Source organism: Nycticebus coucang, chromosome 8, assembly GCF_027406575.1.
Source record: "Nycticebus coucang isolate mNycCou1 chromosome 8, mNycCou1.pri, whole genome shotgun sequence".
Taxonomy (NCBI): Eukaryota; Metazoa; Chordata; class Mammalia; order Primates; family Lorisidae; genus Nycticebus; species Nycticebus coucang.
Window position 1 is genome coordinate 41,472,367 of NC_069787.1, and position 13,294 is coordinate 41,485,660.

Below are 13,294 nucleotides of genomic sequence, written 5' to 3' on the forward strand. Positions count from 1 at the left end.
TTGTTGTTTTGTTTTTTTTTTTCAGATAACCATCAATCAATTTTAAATAGGAGACTTTTTTATTTTTGCAGTTTTTGGCCAGGGCTGGGTTTGAACCCACCACCTTCGGCATATGGGGCCGGCACCCTACTCCTTTGAGCCACAGACGCCGCCCAGGAGACAATATTTTTTAAAAGATAACCTGTACTAGTACATTGATTTACTGAAACCACAGCAGCCTGTCAATAACTTTAAGGGATTTTTGTTTGAAGAGAACAGGGTAATTACAGGTTTCTGCATATTGGCCATTTGTCAAATCCGAAAATAAATTTTCAGAAAAAGATGGGCAAAAGAAAAAAAAGAAAGAAAGACATGGGCAAAAATGGATGTAAGTGTTCTAATCTTCCTTGCAGAGAATCTCAGAATCTTCTTACCAAGAAGGAAAAAAAGGAGTGACTTGTCTACCCCAGAGCGCACAGTCTCAGAGCTCCATTTTGCTCTTAGAAAATAGTGAAGAAACTGTGAATTCCTTTTATAAAGTATTCTAGCAAACTAGGAAGTCTCACTAAGATTAAAATACTCTTTCCTGTAACTTTCATGAAATAGAATCAAATGAACTATGCAAAGTAAGACAACTACAATGAAATAACTGTTCCAGATCCTTCTGGAGCTTGTTTCTTTCCTCAGAAATACAACTTAACTTTGATAACAAAATAGATGTGTGGTGGCCACAGGAAAGTGGTTATAGAGTCTTGTCCCTGTGCTTAGCACAAAGCTGAAATAATGGTCATATTCACAACTATGACAAAAATGTATACTCTTCAATGTAAGTCCTATTTGAAAAAATTTGTCAAACTATGTTCACTGCTCAAATACGCACTTTTAGACAAAATTAATAATTCCATCCATGCTTCCTTCAGTTAACACAATAGAGTTTTTATAAACTGCAACCTATAGATCAAATGTAAATGTGCTATAGGCAATAAATACCAGGCTATAAGACAGACAAGGCTTACTTTAGACAAGGACTATGATGTTTACCCCTTAATAATAATTAATAAACACAAATTTAATTTTCATATTTCATTTTTTATTAGGTTTTTTTTTTCCTGGTCAACAGTACATTTGGGAATTATACTGCACCAGGCATAAGATTTCTACCACAGGGACATTTTGTATTCAGAATCCAATATAAATATTTCTAGTTAGACATTTCCATGGCTACAGATATTTGGTTCCTTGATCTATATGCATAGAAAGAAACAGTTGTCATAACTGTAAAAAGCAGTACTTAATAAGTACTTTTTAATGATTGGAACAGTTCTCCTTTAATATTACAATACTACTTATTGTTTTGGAAACTAGGTCACCCTGCATGATGTTCTGATTTTTCTCAAAGGCATCATGAGTACTCTATGCTTATTCTTTCATCCCTGTATTTTCAGCCTTCTAGTTGAGTTAGGGACCATTTTATCAGAAATCATTTTAGCACTGTAATAAAAAAAAGCTCTGTTAAGGATAGATTATATACCATAATGATTTTCAGACTTCTTTTTATAAAAAAGGTATCTAGAGACTGTGAACAGGCACATGCATACTCAGGCTGAAGGGAACAAAACATGGAGGAGTCTGCTAAAGCACAAATCTTCCTTCTGGTCCTCACTGCCTTCAAATAAATACAAATATTTAAAAGGAAAAAAAAAATCCCACACTGTGATTAAAAACAAAAATCAGTCTCTTCCATTTCCTGGAGTCAGTTTCCAAGAACTTCTCGTGGAGCTGGCAATCAGTCATCTGTCTTCCGGGCTAGTCTACAGAAAGTCCAGTTGTGCTCCACTGTGTTCTCGTTGGCCCGCTCACTCATGTGATGCACCCGGGTGTTGCGGATTGTGAAGCCTTGTTTTGTAATGTATTCCATCAGGTGAACCCTAAGAGAAACTTCCTGATGATAATCACAGGGTCCAAAAGTAAAGGAAACCTGGCAGTCTCTGGTGTCCATCATGTGCTTATTCCACTTGGTAAAATAATTTGAGATGCCTTCTAGTAAGGAATGGACCTTGGTGGTGATGGTTAATTGGGTTATAATGACAGCCACTGGATTGGAGTACTTAGAAAGCTTCCGAGTACTAGATAGCTCCACAACTTCTTCAAAAGTATCCATAGGATACAAAGGCTTGGGGTCATTGAGACACTGAATCAATGGCTCAATCTGGTAAAAGTCTGCTTCTTTTCGAAGCAGATCAAATTCCTTAAAATCCAGGGGTAAGGTCAACTCTGAAGTTCTTAAGAAGTTGAGGACATATCGGAAAAGAGGTCCATCTCGATCAATGAAGTAATTGCCTTGAGGGTCTCGAGCTGTGGGGAAGTCCCCCCCAAACATAGCTCCAAGCATGGAATCCGGGTAACGAGTCAATGTGGTTAGAGATGTTGTGTACAAGTGTCCACCTACATTTAACGTGACTGGGTCAGTCATCTGAAATTAAAAAAAAAAAAAAAAAAAGTCAGTCATCTTAAATTTTTAAATCCTAACTTTGACAAATTAAGAAAATTAATGATACTGAACAAAGCACAAAATACCTTCAGGCTAAAATGCATTTAGTAATCCTATAACACAAAATGGCTTTACTTTCAGTGATAAACATAACCAGATGAAGGGATGGAACATTTGCCTTCAATAGGAAAAAGGAAAAATGGAATTCTGTAAGGCTTTACTCTAAGAACGGAGGGGATGACTTCCAGAGCTACATAGCTTTAGGCCCAGTATCTATGGAGTTTTCAGGTCAGAGTTTATGAGAAAGGAAAAGCTAAGCTAAAATATACTCTGAAGTCTTTTTCTGATTTTTGTAAAAATGCGTTTGTTTTTCTTTTTTTTTTTTTTTTTTTTTTTTTTTTTTTTTTTTGTACAGACAGAGTCCCACTTTATGGCCCTCGGTAGAGTGCCGTGGCCTCACACAGCTCACAGCAACCTCCAACTCCTGGGCTTAAGCGATTCTCTTGCCTCAGCCTCCCGAGTAGCTGGGACTACAGGCGCCCGCCACAACGCCCGGCTATTTTTTTTTTTTTTTTTTTGGTTGCAGTTTGGCCGAGGCCGGTTTTGAACCCGCCACCCTCGGTATATGGGGCCGGCGCCTTACCGACTGATCCACAGGCGCCGCCCGCGTTTGTTTTTCTTAACTCAATTTAACATAGAATAGAATAAAAATGATCTGATAATATAAAGACATGTACTTCCAATATTTGAGTTTTTCTCTCTTATAAAAAAGGAACAAAAGAAACATGAAATTTAATTTAAAAATAAAAATTTGTATAGATCTAATCTTGATAACCTTTCCATGGAAGTAATAGCTTCGAATACTAAGTTAAAATACAGTTTAGTCGACCCAACCTAGCCACAAAAGCAATACATGCCCAAAGGCTAACAGCAGCTTTAAAATATCATAATCTGATAGTGTATTCACTTTTGTAACATTAATGTTGCAACCCGGCCTTTAATTTTGAAAAACAAGCTTCTCATGGCTCAAAGGAGTAGGGCGCTGGCCCCATATGCCAGAGGTGGCGGGTTCAAACCCAGCCTCAGCCAAAAACTGCAAAAAAAAAAAAAAGAAAAGAAAAGAAAAACAAGCTTCTCTAATACATACCTTCAGTTTTAGAAACCATATTTAAGGACAGCGCCTGTGGCTCAGAGAGTAGGGCGCCGGCCCCATATGCCGAGGGTGGTGGGTTCAAACCCAGCCCCGGTAAAACTGCAACAAAAAAACAGCCGGGCGTTGTGGCGGGCACCTGTAGTCCTAGCTGCTCGGGAGGCTGAGGCAAGAGAATCGCGTAAGCCCAAGAGTTAGAGGTTGCTGTGAGCCGTGTGACGCCACAGCACTCTACCCGAGGGCGGTACAGTGAGACTCTATGTCTCTACAAAAAAAAAAAAAAAAAACAAAACCATATTTAAGAAAAAATCATATTTTAATCATGTTTAAGAAAAAATAAGGACAGGCTGACTTCAAGTATAACACAAGTAAAATATTTCTTACCAAAGGAACAGAAAAATAGGAAGACACATGTACACATGAGAAGTATAATTGGGAGAAGAGGCACTTCTCAGTCATTAATCTCCCTACCTACAAATAAATGTGCCCTTCTAGAAGTCACCATTCCATGAAGAAAGCATCTTATGAGCAAATATACTTTAAACAAAAAAAAAATGTTAACTTTCAAATAAGTGATTTTAAAAAGTACTTTGAATGTCCACATTGAGTTTGCTTCCATTAAAATATCAAACCAGCCAGGCATGTTGGTTCATGCCTGTAATCTAGCACTTTGGGAGGCTAAGATGAGAGATCACTTGAGGCCAGGAGTTTGAGACCAGCAACATAGCAAGACTCCATCTTTAGCAAAAAAGAAAAAAAATTTTTTTAATTTTAAAAAAGAAAAAGAAGGGCGGCGCCTGTGGCTCAGTGAGTAGGGTGCCGGCCCCATATGCCGAGGGTGGCGGGTTCAAACCCAGCCCCGGCCAAACTGCAACAAAAAAATAGCCGGGCGTTGTGGCGGGCGCCTGTAGTCCCAGCTGCTCGGGAGGCTGAGGCAAGAGAATCACGTAAGCCCAAGAGTTAGAGGTTGCTGTGAGCCGTGTGACGCCACGGCACTCTACCCGAGGGCGGTACAGTGAGACTCTGTCTCTACAAAAAAAAAAAAAAAAAAAAAAGAAAAAGAAGCCCAAGTGCCCATCGACCCATGAATGGACTAGCAAATTGTGGTACATGTATACCATGGAATACTATGCAGCCTTAAAGAAAGATGGAGACTTTACCTCGTTCATGTTTACGTGGATGGAGCTGGAACATATTCTTCTTAGCAAAGTATCTCAGGAATGGAAGAAAAGTATCCAGTGTACTCAGCCCTACTATGAAGCTAAATTATAGCTTTCACATGAAGACTATAACCCAACTATAGCACAAGACTATGGGGAAAGGGCCAAGGAAAGGGAAGGGAGGGGGAAGGTTTTGGTGGAGAGAGGGTAATGGGTGGGGCCACATCTATGGTGCATCTTAGAATGGGTACAGGCGATTGCACTAATGTACACAGCTATGATTTAACAATAAAAAAAAGAAAAAGATACCACCACCACCCCAAACCCAACAAAACTAATTAAAAGAGAGGAGAGAGTTGCACAAATTCATAATGTTCATCTTACAAGATATATTATACCTGAGAATACATAATGGGAAAAAAAGATACACAGAGGTGGCGCCTGTGGCTCAAAGGATAGAGCACCGGCCCCATATGCCGGAGGTGGCAGGTTCAAACCCAGCCCCAGCCAAAAACTGCAAAAAAAAAGAAAATACACAGAAAGTATTTGTCAGCCTTCAATCTCCAAGAACCACTCACCATATAGCCCCAGTCTCCATTATCCATCTGCTCCAGCGCTGCGTCTCCAGGAGCCCAGGTTCCAGGGAAACTCTGGGAAGAAATAAACCAGACATATGATAGTACATGAAAGTATGAAAATAGAGAAAAAAGGTTCTTTCTCCCAACAGAGCAATACAAACAACAGAAAAAGTACTCATTCTTGCTCTACTAAAACTTAATACAATGCAAAGATCTGGGGAAGAAAGCACACCCCTCAGGGCTGTCTGTGTGTCCTCTGTCCTTACCTCAGGGAGCCCATCTGGAACTAAACAGTGAAGAGTTTTCAGAGTAAGAGCTATCTTGTACTTAAAAGGAAGGAGGAAGAGCCTAGGAAGCAGACCAGCCATTCAAATTCTACCTCTCTGAATCTTCATGAGAGGACAACTAAAACAAGAAAAGAAAAAAAAAATCTACCTCTTTTCTCTGAAAATCCAGTTTTTAGAATCTATAGGAGAACATTACGATAATAACCTTATCCTGGTTCAAATCCTTAGTGGTCCACGATTGACACTACTCTGGTGAAAGGCAAACTAAAAGCCCTGACTTAAACGTTATTCAATTCCTCCATATAATAAAAACACTTGTACCTCCTTAACATTTTGAAAAAATAATTAAATGTCATCGAAAAACTCTAAATAACAAAAAATAAAAATTAAACATTAAAAAGGAGAAAGGAAAAACTTCTTTTCATCAGCATTTCAGCTATACAAATTATAAATCTCCCAAGACACCAGTTATTCTCTTTCCAAGAGAAATATATCAGAATGGTGTTTATTTTGTAATATAAAAAACTAATCATAACATAGATTATAATGATGTATTTCTCTTTGTACAACAAGAAAATAGAAAATAATTGAAATAAATCCCAGATCTGTTAAAGCATAATTTGGGACAAAAAAAAAAAAAACAACCTTACTGGTCTGGACAAGAGTCAATCGGCCAGCACTCACGGACAGCCAGCCTTAAGACACAGAAATGCTCAGATACTAAGGATGACAGTGTGATTTATTTTTATCTACAATTCAAAAGCACTTAAACAGTTTCCCTGCTATTGAATTGCCTTAGTCAGTTCCCTCTCACACACTTCAGTTCCTCAAATCAAACTGCAAAGCAAACTGCAGAGCAAATTTCAAAAGCTCTGGCAAGAGATAGTAAGAAACATGGACTTATACATATTCACCCAGGAAATGCATTGGCTTTTTTATGTGGTCTTTGAACACATTCACTTTTCCCACTTTTAGAGGAATCTGGCACACAATTCCCAGAACAAGCCCTGGCTACAGAAGATCACAAAGGCTCTTTCTCAAAAGGTCACTCAGGCATGTAGAGAACATTTGCATAGCACAGCATGGGCTGAAATCAGAGCCTGAAGCATCTATTTCTCTACCTTGCAAATTCTTCAACACAAACAAGCTGAAATGTGGACTGAGAGATGTGCAGTCAGTTTTTATTCTTTACACTCAGCAGTTGGATATAGCTAGGCCTCCACATGCTACAGGGCGAGAAATGGAACAAATGTCAAATTCAGGGTTGTTATGACAGCATTTCAGTCCTCTGACTTGCTTCACAAATAGTATCTGAAATAAACAGAACCAAGATATGGGCTTGGCCCATTTGTCTTGCCTGCATCTGATTCCGTTACTGATAACCAAGGATTTAGTAACTGAACAACATAAAAGATCAGTCATCCAAACATTCTGGTAAGATGCTCACCTTTGGCATCTTTCCATCATCCAAAGTATTCATTACGGACAGCCTCAATAATCATTTATTCAACCAACATTTATTGTAAGTCAACTATGGGGTGGGGGGAGGAACCTGTGTGGAACAATCTTTGCCCTCATGGAGGTTTCAATCTATAAAGAAGACAACATGTGACAACTGAAGTGCAGAACAGAATTCAAAAGTGCTATATAATAGATGGACCAGCAGAGGAGAAGATCAAGATTCATAATGGGAAAATGGAGGACTTCAGGGAAGAGCTCACTCAGTTGAACTCTGAAAGAAAACTTGGACAACCTGAAAAGGGATTCTAGAACAAAGAAATAATTTAAACAGGCAGGAATATGAAAGCCTTTCCCACCTCACAACACTTCTGATAACAGTAAACCAAGCATGTATTACTATCCACATTTTAGAGATGCAAAAAAGAAAAATAAGGCAGATTAAGTGACTAGCTCAAGGCCCCACAACTGAGAAGTTACTGAATAAGAACTTGGGTTTTCTGACTTCTAGTCTAGATCTCTCCTAGGATAGTAACTGAAAGAACAGAATCCAAGAAACTAAGAATTGAAAAGGATTAACTTTCGACTCCTTATATAGCCATCGATTAACCCTTCCTACCCAATAGGGATTTACAAATTTTCCAGTACCTCAACCTAACTAAGCAGTCATAATGGGTTTGTAAACATTCTCTTGAGGCTAATAAATAAATAAATAAATAAATGGCAAGAACCTCTTCACTGCTGTGAATAAGTGGCTGCTATCCTCTGTCTTCAGTAAGAAAAAGGAACTCCAATCCATGAATATCCAAATGGTTAAACAAGAAATAGAAGACCAAAGACAAGGAAAAAAAAAACAGACATCAATGTTACAGCTGTTTTGCAATATCTGTCCACTATTCCTTTTTTTACTGTTAAATCAAAACTAGATAACTTCTTGAGCAGTCATAAAAAGAAAATTAATGATACCACTGAATACCACAGCAAAGCCAAAGTTCCGGTACAAAGATGTAATGAAACCTCAAGCTTAATAATTCAGGAAAGCAATTATGAGAATCTATATAAGACTATGTTTCTTTAAAAGCACCCAAAAGCCTTACTATACTTGTGTATAAAATACATCAAAATAAACTGAAGCAAAGTCACTATTAGTCATTTCCAATAAAAATGACTAAACTATCTTTTAAAATCAAATTGTTCATTAAAGAGCTCAAAGGGAAAAATAGTATTGATTGGTTTAATTTTTATCTCTACTCCTTGCTTTTAAACATCCTCTGTGGAAATGTAAAAAAAAAAAAAAAAAAAAGGCAGGAAGATTCCTGGCTATCCAATAGCTGGATTGTAATCAGCCTCTGAATTCTAAATTTTTTTTGAGACAGAGTCTCAAGCTGTTGCCCTGGCTACAGTACAGTGGCATCACAGCTCACAGCAACCTCCAACTCCTGGGCTTAAGCAATTCCCTTGCCTCAGCCTCCCTAGTAGCTGGGACTACAGGTGCCCACCACAATGCCCAGCTATTTTTTGGTTGTATTTATCATTGTTGTTTGGCAACAACAATGGGCTGGTTTGAACCCACCAGCTCTGGTGTATGTGGCTGGCACCTTAGCCGCTTGAGCTACAGGTGCCGAGGCTGAATTCTGAATTTTTGACCATTTGAAATATCTCAGAGATAATGCAGATGAATGAAATAAAACACAATACCAAAGAATTTCCAGAATAGTTTCAATCTCTTCCACTAAATCATTTTCCAGAACTACTAACAATTAAAAAATTATTCATTTGCTATTCATCTTCTCTCCATTTTTGGCACAGTCTCCAATGGAGGGCTCAATGAGAAGTAAAATGACCACAAGACAGGCAAGCAGAAGGAAGATCTCAAAATGGGCAGCAAATGGGCCTGTTTTCCTTGATGAGGAAAGAAATAGCTTAATTTTTTTTTTTTTAATTGCCAGGAATGGGAGTGGTGCCTGTGGCTCAGTCGGTAAGGCGTCGGCCCCATATACCGAGGGTGGCGGGTTCAAACCCAGCCCCAGCTGAACTGCAACCAAAAAATAGCCGGGCATTGTGGCGGGCGCCTGTAGTCCCAGATACTCTGGAGGCTGAGGCAGGAGAATTGCTTAAGCCCAGGAGTTGGAGGTTGCTGTGAGCTGTGTGATGCCATGGCACTCAACTGAGGGCCATAAAGTGAGACTCTGTCTCTACAAAAAAAAAAAAAAAAAAATTGCCAGGAATGAAGAGTATGAGGGTAACAATGAAAAAAAAAATTGTTTACAATGACTTCCCTTACTAAAGATCATTTTTAAAGAGTGCATACAACCAAGCACAAACAACTATAAAGTTCAAAGAAAGCCTTCAGACCGTGTAAAATCAGCTCACCTGAAAAGATCTGACCTTGATGCAAATAAAATTCTTGTGGAAACAATGACCATTCCCAAAAAATATCCAACAGTACAAAAATTCACTAAGTTTAAGCTTCAAGTTTATTGCAACTAATGTATAAATTCTGACAGTGTACTGTTAGCAGGTAACTAAGTTAAAAATATATATACTGAAGAATTTATAGAAGCCTTAAAAGAATTTATAAATTTTCTGAAGTAGCAAATCTGAAGAATGTATGATTCAATAAGTTAGTAACTTTATTTATTTATTTATTTTTGAGACAGAGTCTCACTACCTCACTCTCGGTAGAGTGCAGTAGCGTCACAGCTCACAGCAACCTCAAACTCTTGGACGTAAGCAATTATCTTGCCACAGCCTCCCAAGTAACTGGGACTATAGGCACCTGCCACAACCCCCAGCCATTTTTTGGTTGTAGTTGTCACTGTTGTTTGGCAGGCCCGGGCTGAGTTCAAACCCGCAGCTCCAGCGCCCTAGCTGCTAAGCTAGAGGCGCCAAGCCAAATTAGTAACTTTAAAAACGACCTAAGAGCCCCTAAATGCCACTCTCCTCACTACTGCAGAATTGCAATTGCAGAATTTATACTTATGATGAACTAATTTAATTGCTGGTTTATCACTTTTGCAACAGACTAGAACTTCCCCAGGGCGAAAAGACCTACTCCTATGAAACAACCTATACACTGCAATATAAACCTTCAACCCTGTAACTATGCCGTCCCAGAGTTTCCAGGTAGCCCTTCAAAATGTTTTTCTACTGAAACCTTTGTGTCTGGCATTCAGAAGGCTCAATAAATTTCCTCCATCTATACTTACCTTCAAATTTGCCTTTGTACTGAATTTTTCTTTTCTTGAAACGTGGGAGTTTGAAAGTGAAATACTTTTTATAGTAACTAGTTCAGCAACATCTAAAGGAGTCTTTCGGGTTAACATTCACATACAGGCCAGCACAAGTAACCAGGCATACAAGGATAATGTGATTATAGTGTTAAATTATCCTTAACAAAACCACTGAAGAAATGGACTTTTTTTTTTTTTAAGTAATTATGTTCTCTCTCCTCTCTCAACCATGTGGTCTAGAAAGGAGCTATAGGCTAAAGAACAGTCACAAACAGTCAGCTCTGTAGTATTATAAAATTCCTCATAAAATCCTAAAATCTTATATAATCATTAGTATTATAAAATTCCTTTTAACCATCAGTTTCCATGAGATAAAACCTGATAATACCACCTTCCCAAAAGTAATTACACTAGTTAGGCACAACATAAAAGGTAACAGATCAAAACAAGGAAAAAGAACTTGGTGGGGGGTGGGAAACGGCTGTATCCCCAATGCTCAATTCTGGTCTGTTACTAATTATGAGATTCATTCTTTATGCCCAGCTTCTTCTTTGGGGAAATGGAGAAAATAAATAAGATTATGAATATAAAACCATCTGTAAACTGGCAAGTACTACACAAATGTGAAAATAGTAGTGGCAGTAGCATAAACAAAATTTCTGTGGTAAATTGAGAAACTTGAGAGTGTGAATACAGGTACTTTAGAGCATCAGCATGCACACAGGGCAAATATGGAGAAGAGCCCTCTTAATTTGCTTCTAATCTCTCCAGAGCTCCAAAAGGGAGAACTACACACAGGTAAAGGGGTGTGTCCAGACATCTGAGCTCTAGATCTCAGAACTTCTTTAAAGCATGACTCAGGATTATCTCCAAGGTAAGGCTGAATCCAAATAAACACATCCCAATATCAGAATCCAACACACACTGGGAGAGTCATAGTTTGCCCTAAGATTCCTCCATGTAGTAATGCTTTGGGCTAAGTATGATTTATGAAAATTCAAATTACAAAACTTTGAAATGGCATCTATGGCTATCTTCACCACTCTCCATCCTTCCTATCTAAGGCATTATGCAAAATCTAGTATCAATAATGACTGATGGTTTTCAGTCAACGTGGAAATTCTCTCAACCTACGAACTCCGCTGACAAAAACATTCTTTTCCTCTACCTAGCTATATATTTGTTCATTTGAAAACATCTCAATATTGGGCTCAGGCCTGTACTAAATGCTGTCCCCAAGCTGTATCCCAATCATCTTGTACCCCAAGTACTAGGGCATTTGTGACAGCAAAAAAAATGAACAAGCCAGAGGGATATGGAAAGAGATATATAGGCCACCCCCAACATTCTTAGCCAAACCAGGTCATGCCGGGTCACATTGCCACCCAAAGTTCTTGGGCACAAGTCCTAAAATTGGATTTATCAACTTGTTCTAGTACTGGTATACTTGAACAGAAACATGATAACTTAAGCAGAATATCCAAACAGGATCTCTGTCACGTTTCATTTCCCTGTCCCACCCCACCCCTCGACAGACTCCACCAGTCAGCCCAGCAGGTGCTGCAGGGGCTCCCCATTACCACGGCCATTTATCACTTCTGACATCAAGCATTAAAAATGCCACGACATACACAAATCTAAGCATAAAGAACTCAGCTGCAATCTGAGTGTCTCTTCAGAGCAGAAAATCTTAAAGACAGGGTTTTTGAGACCTGTCTTATGCTTTAAACTAGGGCAAGCAATGGCTAATAAGCACCACCCCCAGAAACAATCATTTTCGAGCAAACCCCGAGTGTCCCCGTCCGGGCCGTGCTTCGCTGCTGCCCCGCAAGCGAAGCCGCCCAACCTGACCCGCCCCGCCGTAGGGCAGGCGATGCTCCCGGCCCGGGCGGGGGACGCGCACCGGAGCCCCGAACCCGGGCCGGCCGAAAGCGCGCGTCCTCGCCGGGCGGGCCCCGAACACCCGGCCCAGGCCTGGCCGCGGGCACCCCCACCGCAGGCTCGTGCCAGCCCCGGGACACGCGGCTCGGGTTCCCCGCGGTCCTCTCAGCGAGCCCCCGCCCTGATCCTCCTCAGCCCGGCTTCCCCGGCTTGCTCTGCGCGGGCTCCCTCCTTAAGCCCGGCCCTTCCGCGCCCTGGCCCCGCAAACCCCGTGACCGTCCCACTCACTGCGCGGCGGCGGCGGCCGGGCCGGGAGATGCCGGCGGCCGGAGAGCGCGAGCGCGGGGACAAGCGAGCCCGCGCCCGACGGCGGCGGCGGCGGCAGAGGGGACGACTGAGTACGCACCCGGAGTTGCGGCCCCAGCAGCCCGGCGCGGGCGGCGCCTTCCCAGCAGAACCGCGGCGCCACGAGCGCGGGCGCCCCCTAACGGCGGCTCGGGCTGGAAGCCAGAGGGCCTGGCGCCGGAGGAACTCTACGAGCTGAGCCTGAGCAGTGTGGTCAGCCCGGCTCCGCAGCAGCCCTGAAGCCCCGCCCCACAGCCACGAGACTCCGCCCAGAACCCGCCCCCACGTCCCGCCTCCAACCGCAGCCTGGGGTCCGCCCTGCCCCGCCCGCTCTTCGCGGCGACCTCAGCTCTAGTGTCTCCGCTGCTGTGTCTCTTCTGTCATTTCACGAACTTGTATGGGCTCCCACCGTGCGCCAGGCCTGGGGGGTACAGCGGCCACCGAGACAGAGACGGGAGCTTTTGAGAGAAGACAGACAAGACTCAAGGAAGAATTAATAGAATAACGACAAGTTATGAGCATTAACTTGGGAGGAGCGTGATTAGAGGCTTAAATGGAGAAAGGAAGGGGACCTGGCCGCCAGGCAGACGGACGGAACCCCTGCAGGCCCTGCCCTTGGTTGGGGAATCCGCCGTAATAAGGACTGTGAGGAAGCCCCCGGGGCCACCTATCCGGCCTGGAGGGCAAGGCAGCGAAAAGCAACAAAGGGCAGCCAGGTAGAGAGGGCAGAGC

At 41.5% G+C, this 13,294-nt stretch overlaps 1 protein-coding gene across 6 annotated transcripts; it reads right to left on the reverse strand.

Moving 5' to 3' along the window:
* Positions 1 to 1,047: 1,047 nt before the first annotated feature.
* On the reverse strand, positions 1,048 to 12,774 carry KCTD6 (potassium channel tetramerization domain containing 6). Of its 6 annotated transcripts, none has more exons than XM_053600106.1 (4): positions 10,313 to 12,493; positions 6,767 to 6,871; positions 5,359 to 5,430; positions 1,048 to 2,452 (listed from the first exon to the last, which is right to left on the reverse strand). In XM_053600106.1, the coding sequence occupies exons 3-4, from the start codon at positions 5,383 to 5,385 to the stop codon at positions 1,766 to 1,768; spliced, it is 714 nt and encodes a 237-aa protein (XP_053456081.1). In that variant the 5' UTR covers positions 5,386 to 5,430; positions 6,767 to 6,871; positions 10,313 to 12,493; the 3' UTR covers positions 1,048 to 1,765. The 6 variants fall into 6 exon arrangements, with proteins under 6 accessions (XP_053456081.1, XP_053456083.1, XP_053456085.1 ...); XM_053600108.1 differs by lacking the exon at positions 10,313 to 12,493 and adding an exon at positions 7,835 to 10,301; XM_053600110.1 differs by lacking the exons at positions 6,767 to 6,871; positions 10,313 to 12,493 and adding an exon at positions 12,624 to 12,774.
* Between the last annotated feature and the right edge of the window lie 520 nt (positions 12,775 to 13,294).

Coding starts and splice junctions, on each gene's coding strand:
- KCTD6 (XM_053600105.1), bottom strand. CDS start 10,429: ATGTTAACCCGAAAGACTCCTTTAGATGTTGCTGAACTAGTTACTATA. Junction 5,431..10,312: donor GTACAAAGGCAAATTTGAAG/GTAAGTATAGAT, acceptor ATTTCTTCCCAG/AGTTTCCCTGGAACCTGGGC. Junction 2,453..5,358: donor ATGGAGACTGGGGCTATATG/GTGAGTGGTTCT, acceptor TTTTAATTTCAG/ATGACTGACCCAGTCACGTT.